Genomic DNA, 21,881 nt, shown 5'->3' on the forward strand with positions numbered 1-21,881 from the left:
TGTTTCATAAAGTGGTAGCTAGAGTTCACCCTTTAATATATTTCCCGACTGATATCTCTCCATGTATAGAATAGGAAGAAGATTTTGGGCCATAATTTAAAGTTGCAATTAGTATGTCAAATGAACGTTACATTTTTTTTTTGTTTAAATAAAGGGCTAGTGCGGCTGCCCCTTGCCTTTATTGATTTTATTGATAAAACTGTAAATAATATCGGGGAAAAGGGGGGGGGGGGGGGGGGGGGACATAAAACCTAAATCTTTGATTACAAAGTCTTGAAATAATATCGAAAACCTTTATAAAATACTTGTATCCTAACAAACACTAACTAGCAAAGAGTATTACACTAACTAGCAAAGAGTACTACACTAACTAGCAAAGAGTACTACACTAACTAGCAAACACTAACTTTCGAAATAATATCGAAAACCTCTATAAAATACTTGTATCCTAACAAACACTAACTAGCAAAGAGTACTACACTAGTGACGACTTTATTTGCTTTGTTACAATGGTGACATAATGAAAAGATTGCTAGATATATAACCTGATTACACACAAGGCCGGCCCTGAGTTTTTCAAATTGGGGCTCCTTATGTTTAATAGATTTATATATATTTTTTTTTTTACAAATAAGTCCGTAAGCTCCAACAACATATAAATTCTAGTAGATAAACAAACTATGTTCACTTGTTCATACAAAAAAAGGACAGAGAAACTCAATCAAACTAGAATATGAAATAATGAAAATTGACCCAATAAAAATATAACTTTTTTAAATTTTTTTTTGCAAAGGCAAGATCACATTGACGAAATTTACACCTCAAAAGTTAAGCTAAAAAAACTTCAGAAAATTGATATATGTTTCATCATAATAAGAAAATAAATTGTATATGTTGATGATAATAAACAATGTTAAATCGATTTTCATCTAGAAAGGAAAAACAATGATAAACTGATCGATTCTTCATGAGATGATTTATGTTGAATTACTTACTGCATTTGAGATTCTATGGTTGTGAATGTGGGATTGAGAAGTATGTGTGCATTGTACGCAACCAATTGTGAAATTGCAGAAATCCATGGAATTAAAAAGCAAGGGAGAGAAGGAGAAATATACATGGTAATATGAACAAGGTTTGCTTTAATATTTAGGGTTTAAAAAAGAGAGTGTAACAAAAAAAAAAGAGAAAAAGAGAGTTAGAGAGGTCTGGCCTCCTCAATGGAAGAAGACGAAACATTTCTTCTGCAAAGAAATGAAACTTGTTATTTATTTTTATTATTATTTTTGTTATATATATGAAGAAGATTTTTTTAAGGGCCCATAAAAATGAGGGCTCTAGGCCTACACCAGCTGGGCCTATGCTCAGGGCCGGCCCTGATTACACATCCTAATGTCTAATAATGCAGTTTTCTTAAAAATATGTTGCCGCTAGAAAATAATCCCAGCGACACGTTATATTTTTGTAATAGAGCATTTTTTTTTTCTGGTCAAACTGTTCATTTATTATAGAAAACATATATACTAGAACATAAGATTGATGTGCATAAAGAAGCAAAAGTCTTAAGCTCACAAAAAGACAAAACCATGATTAACCTATACAAAATATGAAATAACAAACCGAGGCGCAAAAGCCCAACAACCGAAACAACCCTATATCTAAGACCACAATGAATTGCCACAAAGGGATGATCGAGTTGCCGTGATTGCGACCATGAAGCTGCAGAGAGAAAGACACCGACAAGTTCCGAAGGCCAAATGTATATCCATCATCATTGCCTATATCAGAACAATCTGCACAAGAGAAAGAAAATGTACCAAAGGACATGATGAGAACGAATCAACACACTTCAGCAGCGCTTAGGCTGGGCATAAACGCCATACTTGCTCAAACTAAGACCGCTAGCGGCAAGACAACAACAACTAAAGAGAGTTAACAAGCATTTGTCGTTAAGTAAGTAGAGCATGCAATGACGGTGAGAGAGAGAGAGAGAGAGTTATGTCGTTAAGTAAGTAGAGCATGCAATGACGGTGAAAGAGAGAGAGAGTTATGTTTTATTTTTTTGTTAGAAAGATGCGTTAAGAAGGGATCGTTTTATAATATAGCATCGTATAAAAAATTTTGAAGGACCAAAGTGTAGCAACACTGAAAACTCAGAGGCATTTGTGCGATTATTGAAAAACAATTCCTCAAACCCTCCTCCCCAATAAACCCAAACAGCGGCAGCAAACAATCAGCAGAAAGCAAAAGATGGCCAAGGAGGCGGAGCTTCTGGAAACCCTAGGCGACTTCACAAGCAAAGAGAACTGGGACAAGTTCTTCACCATCCGAGGCACCGAAGACGCCTTCGAGTGGTACGCCGAGTGGTCCGAGCTCCAAAACCCTTTGCTCTCCCACCTCCCGCCAAAACCCCAAATCCTCGTCCCCGGCTGCGGCAGCTCCCGCCTCTCCGAGCACCTCTACGACGCCGGCTTCACCTCCATCACCAACATCGACTTCTCCAAGGTCGCCATTTCCGATTGCCTCCGCCGCAATGTCCGGAAGAGGCCCGATATGCGGTGGCGCGTCATGGACATGACTTCAATGCAGGTACTTACTCTCTCAACTTCTCCAACTGAATGCTGCTGCTTAGGGTTTAGGGTTTAAGGTTTAGGAATTCAATTGAATTTTCTTAGGCTTATTGTTGCGAATTTGCAGCTTCAGGATGAGGCATTTGATGCTGTGGTTGACAAAGGAGGATTGGATGCGTTGATGGAGCCGGAGCTTGGCCCGAAGCTAGGGGATCAATATTTAGCAGAGGTGTGATGGAATTTGGCTTTATGCTGTCAATAGCTTACTTGCTGTTTGTTTGAGAAGTTTTTGTTTGAGTGGAACTGTGTTTGCAATTTTCAGGTTAGAAGAGTTTTGAAGTCTGGAGGGAAATTTATTTGCCTTACATTGGCGGAGTCGCATGTTCTAGGTAGGACCTTGATATTCCACTTTAGTTGGTTTGATGGAAATAAATAACTGCTAATTGTCTGGGTAACTGATTCCAGCTCTACTTTTCCCGAAGTTCCGGTTTGGGTGGAAAATTAGTGTCCACGCCATACCTCACAAACCGTCTAGTAAGCCAAGTCTTCAAGCGTTTATGGTGGTTGCTGTAAAAGAGGTGTCCGCCAAGTTGCAGAACATCACATCCTCGTTTAGTAAATCTTCCTTTGCTTGTAGAGGAAGTCAGGTAAAATATCTAGCTTATAGGTATTTCTGAAGATGAACATATTCTATTGGTAGTAAATAGTAATACATCCTAACTAGTAATTAGCTGAATCCTAAAACAGTACAAAGTTCCAATTGATTTAACTAGTTGCTAAGAAGAGTGCTTTTTTACCTTTTAGGCTTTCAAACAGATTGCATCCTTTGTTAATTTGTTTCTCTTTATGATGTAACATTAGGTTACATAGAACTTGGGGGTCTAGTCTCTCAAAAGATTGACGTAAGGTGCTGGTTGTGGGTTTAGGGTCGTGGACTTCTGGAAGCTGTTGAAAATGAAAATGAAATTCGTAGAGAATACTCCTCTGCTTCAGATATACAGTACACTCTTGAAGACTTAAAACTTGGAGCCAGAGGAGATTTAACTAAGCTTCGCCCGGGTCGTCGTTTTCAGCTTAATTTGTGTGGGGGCTCTAACTTCAGTTGCAGAGCTGTAGTTCTTGATGCTAAGGAAATTTCTGCCAACTTTGTATATCACTGTGGGGTTTTTATTGTTCCTAAGGTATGTGTACTGAACTTCTCTGGTTGATGCATTCTATAGTACCTGTTGCACATGCACCCACCAAAAGAAAATGGAAATTTTGGTCCAAAGTAGACGGAGCATTTCTACATGTCAATTATAACATGCCTACCGAAGAAAAGGAAAAGAAGTTTTATGAAAACTGGACGAGGTTCATAGAATTCATTTCTTACATGTAGAGGACGTAGTTATTTACGTATTTGATCTGGCTTTCTTTAGTCTATTACATGAGAATCAGTTATTTATCTTGTATGATTCATTTGATTATGCATGGGGAACTCAAACATATTCAGAACGCTATCTGATTCATATGTTGTTCATCAATTTCTCAATGCTCTCTACTTGTGCATAAGGGTTTGTTGTTTATAAATTTTAAAATCAGTTCCACAATCTTTGATTGCAGACGCGGGCTCAAGAATGGCTGTTCTCCTCTGAAGAAGGACAATGGATGGTGGTAGAAAGCTCAAAGGCAGCTCGTCTAGTTATGGTACCTTTTCATCACTTTTGCTGTATGATCCTTATTTTCCAGGGCTCTCTCTCTCTCTCTTTTTTATTTTATTTTATTTTGCTCCTCTAATTTGTGTTATCTGCTGAATTAAGGTTTTATTAGATGCCAGCCATGTTAATTCCAGCATGGATGATATTCAGGTAATTTTTCTTTGTCTTGTTGTATATATGAGTCATTATCGGTTTTGGCGGTTTAGCTATTAATTTGGCGCCTGGATTTATCTTGTAATTTTTCTTTGTCTTGTTGTATATATGAGGCATTATCGGTTTTGGCGGTTTAGCTATTAATTTGTTATCTTTTAATTCTTCTTGGTGTTGTGTCTTCAGAAGGATTTATCTCCTTTGGTTAAACAATTGGCGCCTGGAAAAGATGACAATGGAGCTCAAATACCGTATGTTCCTTGCAGCCCTTCTCTTTTTGTTTAATTTTTCAGAATGTCAGCTTAATTTTATACACCATCATTATTAACATAAGATATTATATTTTCTCGATAAATTTCTGCACAACTTAGGGTTGAATCCCTCAGCTTAAGGCTATGTTAATAATGTACTCTGAATTTAAAGCATGTTGCGGCAGGTCCTTTTTTGTTGTCGATGTTTTTAAAGATTTCATGATAGAAGAACTTACTAACAGTTGGTAATGAATCATATATTTGCTAAGACGTACAACTGCATGGTGGAAAATCTTCAAATGACATGAATCCCATAAGATACAGCTTTTTCTTAGCCAATTTATATTTTTTGGTGGTCTGCGACTTGTTTATATAAAAACAGAAGATTATTATTTGCCCTCATTCCATAATGATTGATACTTCTTCTCAAACATAGGCTTTGGGTTTGATTATGCAGAACTCAATGCAGTTCAACGGTTTTGGCATTGAGGCCTTTTCTTATTACTACTTATTAAGTTGTTATTTCTTATTGATTTATATGTTAAGTGCGATAAGTATAGGAAGATATATTTGTCATTGAGTCCATGACACATTTGATTACTCTATGGTTCAAATCATTTCTCTTATATGTTTATATTGGCCGGTTACTTCTGCAGATTCATGATGGCTAGTGATGGGATTAAACAACGAGATATAGTGCACCAGGTTTTTCTCTTTTAAATGCTGTCATTTCGTAGTTCAAACTTCAAAGTACAAAATTTTCATAACTTCCAATTTTCTTCCATAAAAACTTTTATTTTCTTTTTCGTGTCTATAAAAAAAAGTAAGAAAAACTCCTCAGCATTCTCATTATCCTTGCCTGCTTGCATACATTTGCAGGTCACATCCTCAATAACTGGACCAATAATAGTTGAGGACGTGATTTATGAAACTGATAATGTTGATATCAGTCGCATTCTACCATCCAGAGATTTGACATTTCGTCGCCTTGTCTTCCAAAGAAGTGAGGGTCTAGTGCAGTCTGAAGCTCTTCTATCAGAGGAAGGATCTAAATATAAAATTGGTCGTGAGAGTGAGAAGAAAAAAACACATTCATCTTCCAAATCTAAAAGAAGAGGAAACCAGAGACGAAGTGATGGTAAATTATGTCTTTACTGTTGTAAACTAAATTTAAGTTCCTTCTATTCTTGTTACTTTTGCTTATCTCATGAAGTTTGTACACGCTATTTGCTACACTGCTAGCTTCTTGTTAGTTGGGAAGAATACATCCTGCACTTCTGTAGAAAATGTTCCTGTTATAGCTTTGCAGTGCTAAACATTTGAACCAATGCGCAGTCATTACAATTATGAGCTCATAAAGTTGATACTCTCAACAGTAAGAAATTTGGTCAGTTATATTCAAATTTGAACAAAAATTGCTAATCTTTAAGGTCAACAAGTCACTGCTAAACACTTTCTATACACTTCTAGTCTCTTTTTATTTTTTCAACTCATTGTAGTTTTATAACTACTTACTGTGTTGCACCACTATAACAAAACAACGTCATTTTTGCTCCTTGTGTTGAGCTTATGCTTATGATTATTAATTTTAAATTTTTCAGAGACGAGCCACCAGCTGAAGGTGTATCATGGATATTTGGCTAGTTCTTATCATACAGGGATTATTTCTGGATTAATGTTGATTTCATCTTATTTGGAAAGCATGGCCTCAACCCAAAAATCAGTAAGCACTGTATTTCTTTCTATCTTTATGCCCTAGGCCATGCTTGCTATGAAAGTCTGGGGTCAATTCTTTTTCAGGTCATTCAATGGGCTTCTTATCCCAATGTATGAATTTTCTAATAGGTCAATATTTTTTTACAGTATGTACTGCACAGAAATTACTGCACGAAAATTTTGCCTGGTCTAAGATGAGAATGTATGTGTTGTGTGTGTGTGGACTGTGGATGTTTTTGGAAATTTCTAATAGGTCAATATTTAGTAACTTTAAGCACTAAATTTTGACAAAAATAAAATGAGAGTTGAGTTGATAGGTGCCTCTTGGCTCTCTTCAGCTGTGGGGGTTTAATTTATATGAGGAATCTTAATGATATGAGATTCATAAAGTTTTGCTAAAGTGCTGTAGAATTTGTAGTGTTTGTTAAGTTTAACCTCTTCAAAAAAGGAGGCCAGTGTGAAACAGCTCTTGGGTCCTTTTTCTGGTGTTATTTATCTTATCCAGGTGGGAGTTTTTGCATGGTCATTTGTAAGCTTTTCCTAGGTGGTTTTGTTGTTCATCTCCTTTCATGTCTCATGTTTTTGCAATAGAGTTTTGATCTTTGCATGTTCTAATGGTTGAAAGTTCTTATGTATGTTTGGCATAAAGTTTTGAATAAATTTTAATACCATGTGTGACAAGTTGACCAGATGGTAAGCATAATGTCCAGTTCTGTATATATATCAGTGGCTGCATGTCAACTGTGTTAAGTCAATTACATTATCTGAATGTTTGAATGATTTTTCCAACTGTTTCCTTCTTTCTATGATATGGTGGTTTGTTTATTTGACACTATGAATGCTTTCTCAGGTCAAAACTGTTGTGGTAGGTCTTGGAGCAGGTTTACTTCCTATGTTCCTTCATAAATGTATGCCTTTTATGCACATTGAGGTAATTTAATCTTGATCCACATCTCCTAGAAAATAGATTGAAAAGAGATTCCAATCATGTATTTACTTCAGCACAAATGCAGCGACTGAAAGTTTTTTTTACAGGCGGTGGAGTTGGATCCCATAGTCATCAAACTTGCAAAAGAATACTTTGGTTTCATCGAAGATGATCACTTGCAGGTAATTTTTTGTATATCATGCATCCTTCTTTCATACATAATTAGCATTTTGAGCAAACTATTGTGCTATTTATATAGTTGAGTAGTCTAGAGAAGTATTAACGATAAGCCTAGTTGAATTGAGTATGGTTCTTTGGCCACCAATAATAATTCTGGAGCTAAACAAAAATAACTGTGGGCTTGACCTTGCTTGGCCAATACAAGGAAGAATATTCTTGTGCAATTGTGTTTCAAAATGACTGCTGGATGGAGTATCCTATTCTTTTTTATTCAGTATAAATGCTTTCCTTGTTTGGGCAAATATATCGCTCATTCAGTTTTTGATATAATATAGTGTCAAGAACTTAACTTGTATGGCCCATTAATCTTGTCACTGCATTAATGTAATATGACAATAAAACACTTTAATAAAATTCCAAACAACTCATGGGAGAAGGATCTCTAAGAAAATGAAAACAAAAATCTCAAATTATATGCACGTCTTTTCTAGTGCTGAGAAAAACTTGGATGTAAGGCACTAAGGTAGCACTACTGGACATTCAACAACATAACAAACTTACTTAACTGAGGTTGTTCTTTAGATTGTTCTTGCACTTATATGGTATTGTATTCAACATACACTTCTTATATTTACTTCGGTTTATCAGGTGCACATTGCTGATGGGATTCAATATGTTAGAAAAGCTGTAAATTTTGATGCGGATGATGAAAAGTCTGCTTTTGGAGGAAATGAGAACCGTCACTGCAATTCTGAGCCCACATCTTCTAATGGAAGCCAATTGGTGTCTCATGTAGAAGGCCAGGGAAATTCAAAGTTAGACATAGTCATTATCGATGTAGATTCTGCCGACTCAAGGTGAATGATGACTACAATTATTTTCAAGTAAGAAGCAACACTGATTTTAAAAAAGGGGCTTACTTTTAAACTACTTATCGTGTCCGATACAGTTCTGGAATGACCTGCCCTGCAGCTGATTTCGTGGACGAATCGTTTCTTCAGAGTGTGAAGGATGCCCTTACTGAGAAGGGTATATTTATCATAAATTTGGTTTCACGGTCCCAAGACATTAAAGACACTGTTATTTCAAGGATGAAATTGGTGAGAAAAGGAAACTAATATGTTGTTTTTCATTAGGCTAACTACTTATCTCTTACATCTGGAAGATCTGTGTGCATCTTTATGCTATGAAACTCCTTTACTTTACTTGAACAAAAACTTGCACAAACTTCGACTTTTTGTAGGTTTGATCTGGGTTATTAGCCTTCTGATGTTACATTTCCTGCACCATTAATTGGCTTGCATTTATTTGTTTCAATAAAAATTATGGTTCTCACAACCCATACTGGCATGTCCAAACATTAGCAGCAACGTAAATCCACATTTGAGCAGATCTACACTTGTTACAGTCGAAATTTTGTTTTCATAGTAACCAGTGCAGTTTTATCATGAAATATCCATATGCCAGTAGCTCTGACTTGCAATTTGATATTTATCTTCAGGTGTTTAGCCATCTCTTCTGCCTTCAGCTTGAAGAAGACGTGAACGAAGTTATTTTTGCCCTTCCTTCAGCTTCCTGTATCAAGGAGGATGGCTTCGCCAAAGCCACTCTTCAACTTGAGAAATTGTTAAAATTGGAGCACCCGGAGATAAGCCAAAGCATTATAAATTCTTCAAAGAAGATAAGACATTTGAAGTGACTCCATTTCTCTAAGACCCTCTTATTCATGGGAGTGACACCAAGTATATATCTCTCAGAGGCTCAAAGCAGATTTTCTCAGACAGGTAGTTATGTCTAGACTAGTTCATTGACACCCACAACACAAGCACACTTCTGACTGAAGAGGCATATTTTACAAGTAGTAAAATGTAGAATTACTTATGAGTGATAATATATAAGTTAAACTATCCACTTTTATTAAAAAAAATTGTGCTGTGAGAAGTGGGTAAAGTATTTTCAGATTTCTACATTCCCAGTACAAACATTTCTATTTTATTTTTTCTTTAAAATTCCTTTTATCGATGTTCGGGAAATAGCCATAATACTCACTTTGATTTTCATTTGCTCTTTTTAATGAAACCTGCTCATACACTGAACTGCACTGCACAGTCAAAGCACCTGCACAAGTCTAATTCTTCAAGGGACAAGGAATAGTCAAGTTGGCATGTTGTCTTTAATCTCTATATAAGAACAAGGTTAAAGCATGTCGTACAGGTTAACTAAAATTTTGAAAAGGAAAGGGAGTGTGTTTGATTAAAGTACCAAGACCTGGAAGGAACCAGAAGATAACTTGAGGTGGAAGGAATTATTTTAACAAGAATAAAGGTGGTGCAGTTTAGTCAGTACGTATTCTACTTCACCTATACTTGAACTTCATGGCGTTCCCTTCTTATTCCTCCTAGAGCTTTTTCTTGCACAAAAGAAAAGTGGGTTTTATAATTACCACGTTAAATTGATAAAGAGCAAAGCAAAGGCCAAGCAGATCTAGATTATGTACTTTAATCTTCTTTTATCTGACAGTGAAAGCATTGCAATTGTTGGATTCATTGTGAAAGCTCTATGCTGCAAGAACTGTAGTTTTTGGTAGGCATACTTGTTCAACACTCCAGTCAGATTCATCTTCCTCACTAGTCACTACATAACATATATAATAGCTCATTCAGTTAACTAGATCAGAGACAAGCTACCATGGCTTCAGATGAGGAAATAGATAGCCTGTTTGAAAATGCGATGAAAGGACAATGGGAAAAGGTCAGGGAGGCCTACAGAAACAGTATCAAGGCTCAAAAAGCCAAGATCACCAGGTCCAAAGAGACTGCTCTACACATAGCCATAGCAGATGGCCAAACCGAAATCGCACTGGAGTTGGTCAAAATTATTCCCAGTAATGCAGACGACAGTGACGCTTCAACGGCGGTACTCAGCATAGCAAACGACAGAGGCAACACGCCGCTACATCTAGCTGCTCGGATTGGGAATGTACAAGTGTGCCGTAGCATTGCTGACAAGGCGGCGAGCCTCGTCTCCCTTCGAAATGTGGAGGGAGAGACACCTCTCTTCTTGGCAGCTCTTAATGGTAACACAAAGGCTTTTGTTTGCCTTAATTTCTATTGCCCAGAAAAACAGCACTCCTTGATTAGGGACAACAATGGGGATACCATCCTTCATGCCGCAATCTTGGGTGAATACTTCAGTAAGTTCAACTCCTTCATCAGTTATTTCCTCATCTCTCTAGGACTGTTTCTGTTTCTTTGCTCATTTGGGCGCAGAAAATCGGTGGGAACTGAAACCCGAACCGCAAACCGAATTGGTTCTAGGTTCGGTTCGGGTTAAAGCGTTTAAACCCGAATGGGTTTCCTGTGAACATCTATACCAGACTTCGATCTACATGAGATCAGAGTATGCCTATTCTGGGTAGCAACTCCGGTTGGGTCAGAAATAGGTGGAACCGAAATGAGTCGGGTCGGTTCTTTCGGTTTTTGATTTTCAACTCCTAATCTTTGATCCCTAACTACTCTGCTCTGAGATCAAATGTCTCTTTCACGTCAATAAATCCCATCTCGTTTTATGTTACTGTAGATTAACAACTGATGAAATCAAACAAACTTGAATTTTCATTAGAACCGAGAAATATAGAACCCGACCCGAAACCAAACCCGAAAGAGGACTGGATCGGTCCTGTTCGGTTTGTGTTCTGTTTTGTTTGTGTTGGTTTTTGGTCCTTGAAACAAAGTGAAACCAGATAATGAAAATGGTTGAATGTGGAAACTAGAAAGACAGTACTGATTAGTTGTTTGGTTTGGTATTGATAGGTTTGGCATTTCAGATAATTAAGTTGTACCCAGAACTAGTGAACTCTATGAATCAAGATGGTTTGTCTCCCCTGCATATTCTAGCCAGTAAGCCAAATGCATTCAAAAGCAGCTGTCGACTCGGGCTCAGTGGTCATCTTATATACCAATGTAAGAAATCTCTACTAAGTTTATACTCACATGGATGGATACTGCATATGTGTGTTTTGTTAGAAAAATCTTTATTCCAGTCTGGCTAGGAATAGTATTTCCTGCTCTTCAAGTTGTTGGTGCTTTGTTTTTTATAAGGATTTTTCATTTTAACGGTCAGGTTTGATGGTTGAAGAACTCAAAGTGGAAGAATATAACCATGAAGCTTGTCTTCCTAAGGCAGGAGACAGAGACAGTTTTTCATACCCAGAAAACTACCAAACATGCATGAACTTCTTCCAAGTTCTCAGAAGTTTGTTTCAAGTGTTAAGTGGGTTAATGCTAAACTTATCACATTTTTATATAGTTTTCACCTACAATGTGCACATAAAAGTTAATTTAGTTTCTCCAAAGTAGGTAAAAAGAGGGGGGATAGGCATTGGGTGCAATTGTGGCATGGATACTCACATAAGACGCACAGCTCACTCCTTCAAGCTAATGGAGGAAATGAAAAGGGTACTAATGGTCCTGTTGGTGATGAAGAGAATCCCAAACAAGGTATAACCTCTTTAGGAAACCTTTCATTGCAGATGTGTAGTTATATAGTCATATGATTAGCCTAATTTTCGCAGAGGCTACTCCAGGAGCATCAACTTCTGCACTGAGGTCACAATCAATAGATGCTACTAACGAAATATCAGATGGAAAGAGTTCAAGATCAACTAATGGTAATTTCCTTGGTGAAAAACCGCATACTGTAAATTGCAATTTGAAATTTACAAGGACTAATGAAACTTTCGCTCGTTTAGAAGAATCATTCACACGTTTTACAAATAAGAAGTATATATAAGTATAAGACCATGGTTAGATACGTTTTGGATTTATATATACCTTTGGTAAAATACTGGAACTTCGATCATGTCTTCTACAGTAAGCTTTTGGAGGTATTCAATAAGCATGTTATAAGAACTTGTTCGTCCAAAACTTAATACCATTTTATTCATTATGTTCTAGAATTATAAACATAAGGGGGATCTTCTATTCAACTTTTGTTTTAGTTGAACTGTTTGAGTCATAGAATCTTAACTATTTTGAGATGTCATGACTTTTTGACATCTGTTTTTCTTCCTCTTTTCAGGTGCAAACCATCCAGAGAGAAATAGAGGAGAAAATCACCTGTTTCCACCCAATTATGTCTCATTTGTTTTGTTCTTCAAGTTTATGATGAAGGCCTTGCTAATCATTCTGGGAATTGGTCAGTATCAAATTTATATATTGAATCCTTTCACACATTTGTCAAATCATGTTCCATTCCCAAATCAACATACATCCTAGGTAGATGTGAGAACTTCTTTACAATACATCACTTTCCCATCCAAGCCTTTCCAACTGAAGAAATCGATTTAACATTGTCTCAGCATATCCGCTAACTGAGTGTTTATTATTAATGAATGTCATTTAGGATTTTGGAGGATAAAGAAAATCCAAGAAAAGAAAGAGAGACATATATGGGCGAATCAGGTCATGAATGAATTGGTTGACCTTACTTCTTTATACAAATATCGAAATACTGGGCAAAATCCTCAAGAAACTAAAACAAGCAAAGATAAAGAAGAAGCCTATAATGCTATAATGCTAGACGAAGCCTCACCCTTACCATCTGATCATGCGGCACGTAACAGTACAGATACGCATATTGAGGCGATTACCTTTTCCTCAAGCCAGTACAATTATAAGCCAAGGAGTGATCAAAATGAGCCAGGTGAGTTAACTGTTCTCCTCCCTTTTTTTTGTTTACACTGTATGCTTCATTGACATCACAAAAATTAGATATTTCCACTCATCATACTACTAATTTCACACAGAGAGGAAGAACACCATTCCCTTCAGAGGTAAGAAGAATGGAATTGTAGCAGGGAAAAATCAGTCACCTATATTAATTGCAGCAAAGATGGGAGTAACTGAAATGGTGGAGAAAATCCTAGACAAATTTCCGGTGGCCATCCAGGATGTTGACTCTGATAACAAGAATGTTGTACTCTTAGCAGTTGAGAACAGGCAACCCCATGTTTACAATCTCCTTCAGAAGAGACAGATACTAAAGGAAAGCCTGTTGCGTCAGTTGGACAACAAAGGTAACAGTGCATTACATCTTGCTGCTACATGTGGTCAGTACCGGCCTTGGCTTATTCCAGGCGCGGCATTGCAAATGCAGTGGGAAATCAAGTGGTATAAGGTATGTCGTATAGTTGGTTTAATGCTGTAATCAGCTAACTGTGACATATATGTTTATATGTTAAAGAAAACTTGTAACATAATGTTTTACTAGTAACTTTGATGTGCTTCACAGTTTGTCAGAAACTCTATGCCACATCGCTACTTTGTTTGCCACAACAGTAGTGGCCAGACACCAAAGGAGATCTTCATAGATACACACAAACATCTTATAAAAGAAGGAAGCAAATGGCTAACCAAAACCTCGGAATCATGCTCCTTGGTTGCAGCACTCATTGCAACGGTTGCATTTGCTACATCAGCAACTGTACCAGGAGGACTTGATCAGCGAACAGGCGAGCCAATTCTCCAAGACAAGGCAGCATTCAATGCCTTCACCATCTCATCACTAGTTGCTCTCTGCTTCTCAATAACCTCCCTGGTCTTCTTTCTTTCAATCCTCACTTCTCGATATGAAGAAAGTGATTTTTCCATGGACTTGCCCCGGAAACTCTTGATGGGTTTGACATCACTCTTTGCATCTATAGCTTCCATGTTAGTCTCATTCTGCACAGGGCATATCTTTCTCCTAAAACATCAACTGAGATATGTGGCATATCCATTGTATGCAGCAACTTGCTTGCCAGTGACATTTTTCGCTCTTGCACAGCTGCCGCTTTACTTTGATCTCATGAGGGCCATCATCAACAAGGTACCTCAACGGAGCTACAAAGTCTATCCACACTAAGTCTTCACCAATGACAAAATGTTTAAGGATTATTCAGTTAAAATGATGAGTGAACGCAAAATGTACACAATTTATGAAATTATAGTCAGGTTATTGATACATCAGTAGCTTTGTGGAGCGTAGGCTTTCAATAGTATATGTATGCCACAGTGGTATTTATTTGAATGTCATTGATATTCAGCCTAGTCTGCTAAGACAATTATGTATGTCATTTTAGAACTATTTGTAAAATTATTTGTTTTCCCCCCATTATTTCTCATTTGTTAGAACTTTCAAGATTATGAGGATGGCCTTTTTAAACAGTGTGCACTGTGGTGAGTGTCAAACTTTATATTGCATCCATTTACAGTTTGTTGAAAGTGATCCATTTTGCCTCATCTAGTTAGATCGATGGTGAAACTTTTATCAAGTTACGAATCTGAACCGCACTGCATTTTCTAACCGAAGGAAGACTAGCTAAAAGAAACTCATGGCCACAGTGAGTCAGTGAGTCTCCCACAATATGTGTTCAATTGAATTGCATTAGGATTTGGTGGATGAAGAAGAATGAACTGATATAGCTCAATTAAATTAGCGTGCCGATTAATAATTCCCCAATTGACATCCACTAGCTACAAACATTTGACTGATAGACCTGAAACTTGAGTGCGTACTCTTCTGGCTGGGAAGGATGAAGAAGGCATGCCACGTTGAAATCAAAGGCCCCTAGCCATCCAAGGCATCCATGCATGCATAAACCTATCGCCACAAACCATATGTTTTTACATGATCAAAATTTGCTATATAAGTTGCCCTGGTTACGTTCTCAGCTCAAACCATACCAACCTCTCATCTTTCCTCCACCAAATTTTGAGATGACAGAGAGAACCAAACAAACAACCAGAATAACAGAATGAAAACGACTCAAACCAACGTGGCTATGATAAAGCGGCTCCACATCTCCATGTCTACTTCGGTTTGAGTTAATTTAATTATCATTCCAATAATTCATCACCGCTCACTAAACGTCGTGACGGTAAGGCAATCAAGAAAAAGCAGTATGAGAAAACTTAGAATTGAATAGTGATAGGGATAGGGTCATAAGGCCAAGTACCTCCCTATATATTGTCTAATTATATTTACTAAATAAAACTATCTACTTATGTGGCTTTTGTTGGTACTTGTACTATATAATAACGTCGTAATCTTTTGTATGTCTATGAAAATCAATCATTCATTCTCTTCATTCAGTATCATCAGTCCACCCCACTTGGAGAATACCAAATTCAACAGATTTCTTTTTACAAAAAAATTGACACCCCATATGCTTTGTGGGTGCTGCACTTGAGTTTGGATTTTAAACATGTTGAGCGAGAGCTAGTATGCAATTGTTCACAATTTTATGACTTTCAAACTCCCACATGTACATGGTTGGATGTTCGAGGTCACTTGGCTACGTTCTCTTTGGTGTTCCTACATCAATTACGTTTCCATCCTAGAAGACATCTCACTTCTTGAGCTCATCTGACATATACTTCTGTATTGCTATAGACAAATAAATCGGAACTAAAGCAAAAGATTTCTTCCGTAGATATATACAAATCAACATTTCCAGCTACAGGTTGTTATAGAAACCCATAACTTCATGGTTCATGGAGTTGCTCAACCCCACCTGGTATGTGTTCAACAAGTTGCTTTTATTCCTATTTACACCTTCGAATCATCTGATTAGGCAACATCTATGCATGCCCTTAACCCCGAGAATCAGATCAAACCAGGCTACTTGTTAGCCATGTAGTAGTCTCACACACTCTGGCCACTCCATTCTTTACACAGCTGCTTGGCTTCTCAGAGAGTCAGAGCTGAGAAAAACCAACAGTTGGTAGTGACCTGCAGCTTGCCTCAATAGCTAGCGTCTTAACAATACCCCGGCATGGGTCACCTCCGAATACAAGATTTGATACTCCAATTGAACAGTTATTCTTTCCCAGGCAAGCCTGCAGAAGGGAAATATTAGAAAAGTAGGATTACCAGTGAACCGTGAACGCATCACATTAAACATTTCAAGTAGAATTAGAGGCTGGGGCACTGCCCACTGTGAAGCAGATGCCATGCTTCTACGTATTATTGTCATTCACTTTTCTAGATGAATACTAGGAATGATCTATAACCACATTACCTCAGAAACTATGGAGAAGGAATTCGAAGCATGGCAATTCCCTTGAGAAAACTTCTGGCAATGACCTTGAGGACTTCCATAACTAGCAAATTCTATCGAAGATATTATAAACCCGTCTTGACAATGCAAGTGAATTTCTGGTGTCCGATCATTTACTCTGCCTTTTTTATCAATAAAATCTGGATTGAACCACTTCTGGACAGGTGGATAGTGAGACTCTGATACTTGAGCACAGATGGTTCCAACTGCACGTGAGTTGATTGATATCTCGAATGGATTCCCTCCAGTTTCCTCAAAGATTACAAGTAAATTACTTGAAGCCTGCAGCCATGAACGTGGAATATGGTACCTGGAGGATGCCAATTCTGGCTATGTTAGGCCTCTGCACTCGGTTAGGGATTTTAAACTTTTCTAGCACAAATTACAAACGTAGATTCCTAAAGTAAAGTGAAATATTTGACTGCACAATTTGCAACCATCCTTCGCAGATTATGTTAATTAGAATGAAATATACCAGGTTTGAGTAGGCTTCCCGCAGTTAGTTGAGCACTTATCAGAGTTGTATGCTCCTCGATAATCACATATTTCTTGGCATCCATCTTTTGGAGCAACAAGTGTCCAATATCTTCCTATATGGTGACCATTGACCCAAGCCTGGCCTTTTCCCATGCTTCCTAAATTTAGAGCAACTGGATCTGTGCCAGCAGGGCTATCAAAGTATGTCTGCTAAGGCATAAGGGACAGTTGTAAATAAATTTCCTTATATGAAACAGACAAGAGATCATATAGGAGAGCAGTACTAGACAAGAGAAAACACAATTTTAAGAGACAAAAAATGCCAGAAATCCCAGTTACAACACTAATCTAATATAGATTGGGAACTAACAAATCACTTTACACCCAAACATTTCTGTTTCTTCCATAGCTTTACATAATGCATCTTTAGCTTCTATGCTGTTGTATTTTCAACAGGTTCTCTTATAAACAATACTTTATACTGCAATTTGTGCATTAATCATACTTTGCTGGCGCACTACAGGCTTAGTATAAAATCATAATATTGTTATCATGAGCTTCACCAAGAACCACAAAACTTATCACACATACATTAACACAAGTCAAATTACAGCAAAACAACAATTAAGAAAGTGATAGACTCTAAGATAAGACAAGATCAGCTTATCACTTATCATTAACCTTTATAATAAGATTGGCAAAGGATGGCTATAGATGCTTTGCATAATAATTTTAAAAATCTAACTTTTCTTAAGAAAAGATTTACCTTGTACCAGGTAAAAGTGGATGGATCAGCATCTACTGACAACTCAGCCCAGCCTGCCTTCTCATTTTCTTCTATGGTGTATATTTTGAAAAACTCTCCTTTAAGCCCAACCTAGGATAATCAAAGAATCTAGGATCAATCTGACAATCGTTACTCCTCAGACATAACATGTTATGAAAATGTATAGATCAAGGTATCAGTTTCAAAGCCATGCTATTTAAAGAATGTTATGATTCTACACTGTCAACCAACCAATTTCAATTTGGAAGCAGTGACTATAGTAAGTGTTCACAAAGTAATTACAATAAGTTAGGTCTTTTTAAAAAAATATTAAGAAAAGGACTACTTTTGGTAAAGACATACAAACACACTATAATTCCAATGAAAAATATTTGTATATATGAAAAGGAATAGGTTAATAAAAAATATTAAGAAAAACTAGAATGACCTTGTGCAGTTGTGCAAATAGATTCTCCCTTTTATGGGTAATTTAATTTGAGGGTAATTCTTATTACTACCTGGTAAGTCCATAACAATGTTGAGAGGTCGATATCCCCATTTTTGAACCCAGTAAGTTTGACATGTCCTCTAAATCCTGCCCCGTCTTTCTCAAGGAAAGCGCCATAGTTCTGTAGGATCGTTTGCAAACAATATGACATTGAGGATAATCAGTAAAACTATCCATTGAGGTATAGATTCATCTAACAAGAAGAAAAACAAATCAGCTTGAAGGTCAGGAAAAGATTATAAAAGTTGGCTGAATGAAAAGCAATGTTGTCATTGAATATAACCAAGCAAGAAAAATTTATGAACTTGACTTAATTTTAACACAGTAAAAAAAGAACTTCAAATTCAATATATGTAAAACATACAGCATATCATTTCCAAAAAGCATACAGCTCTAAGGCAACTTTCTTTTGACAGAAGACAGAAAAGATATCGTATTAATAAGAGAAAAATAAAAGACTTGCGTATCAAAGGTGCCCACAACCTACAATAGACAGAAGCACGTTTCTAAAAATGACAAAACAACAAGGGGATGGAAAATATAAGGCCTCTTCTATCAAACAACAAAACACCACTTGTTTCTTTCCACTAATTAGCTGACATCAAAACAGCTCTGGGTTGACACAGCATTCACTTTTGTTAGACTGCTTGCTTAATCATCATTAGCAGTCTGAACTACTTCATTCGCTTTACTCTAGATTTTATTCCTTGCCATAAGAGTTCACTTCGGTACCTACTTAAAATCCTCTCTACAGAGAAAAATTAGACACGCAGAAACTCTCTAATTTTTACAGCTTCAAACATAACTATATTCTTTTACCTGCAAGCCAACTGTCTGAGTTAACAGCAACAAGTCATTATATCCCTTGACAAACCTAACAGGCTGCACTACTTTGACCCAATGACCAATCACACTGCCTTCAATGTAGAGAAGGATGCAATGAGATATCCATTAGAGAGAATAATAGTAATTAAATAATCATAGAGCATATAAACGAAACTCATATAATTAATCCATATATATGCACAAGATAATATCAGCCGCTCCGGCTACATAACATTGCAAAAGTCATATACCATGATGATGCTTGTAATTAAAATTCCCAGCAGAAAATATGAGAACCATATTGATCTTCTTCGCCAATGGCCAAAAGCCTAAAAGAAAACTCATATCAGATGCATCCTAACTATATTCCAAACATCCATCACCTGTAAGCTGGCCATTAACAAAAACACGCAACACATCACGCATGCTATCAATCGTAATTGCTGGACTAATCTTGTTTTCCTCCCAAAAAGAGATGTCTTCATCTGAAACAAATATTCTACATAGCAAAAGGGAATTAGATAGAAATTGACAAAACATCTATAAAAACAATAAAAAGTGACAAGAGTTGAATAAAGAACAGTGGGTTCATTAAACCTTCAAGGTGACCATCACGTACTAGAATTTAAAATACTGAATTTAGACTAGTTTTCAGAGATTTGACAGAATACTGGAAGTATAATATTGGTTATAAGTTGCAAGTGGCAACTGACAGCTAAATAATATTGTAACGATCAATGAAAGACATAGTAAATCAAAATGGTAAAATCCCTAATATATAGGTTTCCATTCATCCCAGTACAATTGCATTCCGTGATAGCTTGGTATTGTTTTGAACTAAGCTTACAATATTAATAGAAGTATTGAAGTGAACACTAGTGACTCAAGAGATAAGAAGTATCAGGAGTTAATGTAAAAGTCTCATGTTATTATCCCAAATCATGACTCCAGATCCATTAGTCTAGGAAGTCTCAACTGAACAAGGACTTAACTCTTCGGACACTAGACAACCGACTACGAATAAGAGGGTAATGCTGTACCAAACTTAATCTATTTTTTTTTTTATATAGGAAATAAAATCTCATGAAACAATCTCATACAGTTGGAACTGTCTTCAATAATAAAGACGGTACCTGGTTAGATGCCATAGGTAATCAGAATGATCCTTTGTCACATTTAAATGCTCCAATATTCCGGGGGCTGTGAATTTGTTCTCACTCCAAATACCAATTGGCTCTTCCACAGTCATCCAGGGTTTTGTGATATGCAAAATTTTGTTATCGGAAATAACTGAAGAAAGAGGCAAATCAAAGTTTACTCTTTTTATGGAAATCTGCGTCCCAACCTGGCCATTCATGGAAAAAAAAAGTTTAAAATTGAAAGATTCAAACGATCAAGATAGTAAAATACTAAAACTTCTCCAATTTGAACATATACACAAATGTATATAATCTCACTTGTGAGTTAATTTTATATGGAGGTACAGCTAAACCTTCCATTTTGCTAATCAGCAAACTAAAAAATTGTTTCAAAAAATATCTTACATATAAAGCGGAAACATCACCAGATTCTAAGAAGTTTACATGAGACATCCGAGTATGAGATGTTTCTCCAACGAAAAAAACATTGGGATTAAAGAGTGCTCAGAAATCATTATTAAGTTCTGCTGGGCTTCCCCCATTGAAAGAAAAACATAAAATCCTCCTCATCACTGAACTTTCTCTAATTCCAGAAATACCAACTTACTACAGATTCAGCACTGAAATGATTGAAGCAAATAGCTTTCCAAAGAAGGAGATAAACAAACAAAACAGAAGGAGAAACGATGATGTTTTAGTAGACTCAACACAACTACCATTAATATCAGATACATGAAGTTTTTTTCTTCTTTTTCCTTTTTATACCCATCAATCCCTTAAAATCCATTATGCAAACTCAAGCATAGAACTTTTAAGGGGTGTGTGTGTGTGTGTGTGTGGGGGGGGGGGAGTGGTTGGGGGTGGGAAGCCTCCTGCTGAACCCTAGAATCTTTAGGAGGCTGGAAACTGGAAACTCTAGCAATTAGGTACCTTGAAGGGTTCAAACCCCAGAGAAAATGGGGGCAAACCATGGGACTGATGTCCTAATATATATCATTGCTATATATCAGTTGGGATCAGAAGAGGACGTCCGCACGCCCTTAAAGTGCAGATGTCCCTCCATTCTCCACCAGACGGCTCCAATGACGGCGCGCCTCCACCCTAGCGGCCTCCAGCAGCGTCCCCGATCACTTTCTTCCCTGGTGAGTCCGCCGAATTCCAGTTTTCCGGCGAGATCGATTTTGTTTGAAGTTTTGGGTGATCTCGCCGGAAAACTGGAATTCGGCGGACTCACCGAGTAGGGAAAGTGATCGGGGACGCTGCTGGAGTCCGCTAGGGTGGAGGCGCGCCCGTCGTCCGCGCTTGATCGCTGCAAAAGCAGGGACATCCGCACTTTTATGGGTTTGCGGACGTCCTCTTCTGATCCTGTCCGTGTATATACAAGGCTTCTCAGCTGCGGACGTCCGCATTTATTCTTACGGTGCGGATTTTCACTTTACACTCACTTTTCAATCGAATTTTCATATCTCCACTGTCTAGTATTTAGATACTATTGTATAGATCATCTCTGCAAAATTTCAGCCAATTTGGTTATCATTAAGGCACTCAAAACTGCGTTTTTCTATTATAAACAT

At 37.2% G+C, this 21,881-nt stretch overlaps 3 protein-coding genes across 3 annotated transcripts in view; 2 read left to right on the forward strand and 1 right to left on the reverse strand.

Annotated features, from left to right (window-relative positions):
• The first annotated feature begins 2,184 nt into the window (after positions 1 to 2,184).
• Positions 2,185 to 9,457, forward strand: LOC101299373 (methyltransferase-like protein 13-like). Its single transcript, XM_004296921.1, has 16 exons — positions 2,185 to 2,589; positions 2,698 to 2,799; positions 2,893 to 2,959; positions 3,036 to 3,217; positions 3,497 to 3,751; positions 4,173 to 4,256; positions 4,370 to 4,417; positions 4,604 to 4,668; positions 5,325 to 5,373; positions 5,548 to 5,806; positions 6,270 to 6,391; positions 7,235 to 7,315; positions 7,420 to 7,494; positions 8,141 to 8,349; positions 8,442 to 8,592; positions 8,994 to 9,457. The coding sequence occupies exons 1-16, from the start codon at positions 2,251 to 2,253 to the stop codon at positions 9,189 to 9,191; spliced, it is 2,286 nt and encodes a 761-aa protein (XP_004296969.1). The 5' UTR covers positions 2,185 to 2,250; the 3' UTR covers positions 9,192 to 9,457.
• Positions 9,458 to 10,180: 723 nt separating this feature from the next.
• LOC101298415 lies at positions 10,181 to 14,643 on the forward strand. Its single transcript, XM_004298154.1, has 9 exons — positions 10,181 to 10,685; positions 11,305 to 11,454; positions 11,615 to 11,746; positions 11,851 to 11,991; positions 12,066 to 12,161; positions 12,572 to 12,688; positions 12,896 to 13,195; positions 13,299 to 13,669; positions 13,784 to 14,643. The coding sequence occupies exons 1-9, from the start codon at positions 10,181 to 10,183 to the stop codon at positions 14,393 to 14,395; spliced, it is 2,424 nt and encodes an 807-aa protein (XP_004298202.1). The 3' UTR covers positions 14,396 to 14,643.
• A 1,244-nt stretch (positions 14,644 to 15,887) lies between these two features.
• LOC101298703 (beta-galactosidase 9-like) overlaps positions 15,888 to 21,881 on the reverse strand; it is an 11,455-nt gene continuing 5,461 nt past the window's right edge. The window contains exons 9-16 of the mRNA XM_004298155.1: positions 20,302 to 20,513; positions 19,552 to 19,667; positions 19,163 to 19,260; positions 18,354 to 18,464; positions 17,836 to 17,946; positions 17,068 to 17,276; positions 16,554 to 16,902; positions 15,888 to 16,371 (exon numbers count right to left, since the gene is read on the reverse strand). Of these exons, the coding sequence (XP_004298203.1) occupies positions 16,231 to 16,371; positions 16,554 to 16,902; positions 17,068 to 17,276; positions 17,836 to 17,946; positions 18,354 to 18,464; positions 19,163 to 19,260; positions 19,552 to 19,667; positions 20,302 to 20,513 (1,347 nt within the window). The 3' untranslated portion in view covers positions 15,888 to 16,230. The remainder of the gene's footprint in view (positions 16,372 to 16,553; positions 16,903 to 17,067; positions 17,277 to 17,835; positions 17,947 to 18,353; positions 18,465 to 19,162; positions 19,261 to 19,551; positions 19,668 to 20,301; positions 20,514 to 21,881) is intronic.

Source organism: Fragaria vesca, linkage group LG4 (genome assembly GCF_000184155.1).
Source record: "Fragaria vesca subsp. vesca linkage group LG4, FraVesHawaii_1.0, whole genome shotgun sequence".
Taxonomy (NCBI): domain Eukaryota; kingdom Viridiplantae; phylum Streptophyta; class Magnoliopsida; order Rosales; family Rosaceae; genus Fragaria; species Fragaria vesca.

Bases quoted from the DNA above. Each gene is read 5' to 3' on its own strand.
- LOC101299373 (XM_004296921.1), top strand. From the start codon at position 2,251: ATGGCCAAGGAGGCGGAGCTTCTGGAAACCCTAGGCGACTTCACAAGC. The intron at 2,590-2,697 runs GTACTTACTCTC...GCGAATTTGCAG, and splicing joins TGGACATGACTTCAATGCAG to CTTCAGGATGAGGCATTTGA. The intron at 3,218-3,496 runs GTAAAATATCTA...TTGTGGGTTTAG, and splicing joins TTGCTTGTAGAGGAAGTCAG to GGTCGTGGACTTCTGGAAGC.
- LOC101298415 (XM_004298154.1), top strand. From the start codon at position 10,181: ATGGCTTCAGATGAGGAAATAGATAGCCTGTTTGAAAATGCGATGAAA. The intron at 10,686-11,304 runs GTAAGTTCAACT...TGGTATTGATAG, and splicing joins AATCTTGGGTGAATACTTCA to GTTTGGCATTTCAGATAATT. The intron at 12,689-12,895 runs GTCAGTATCAAA...AATGTCATTTAG, and splicing joins GCTAATCATTCTGGGAATTG to GATTTTGGAGGATAAAGAAA.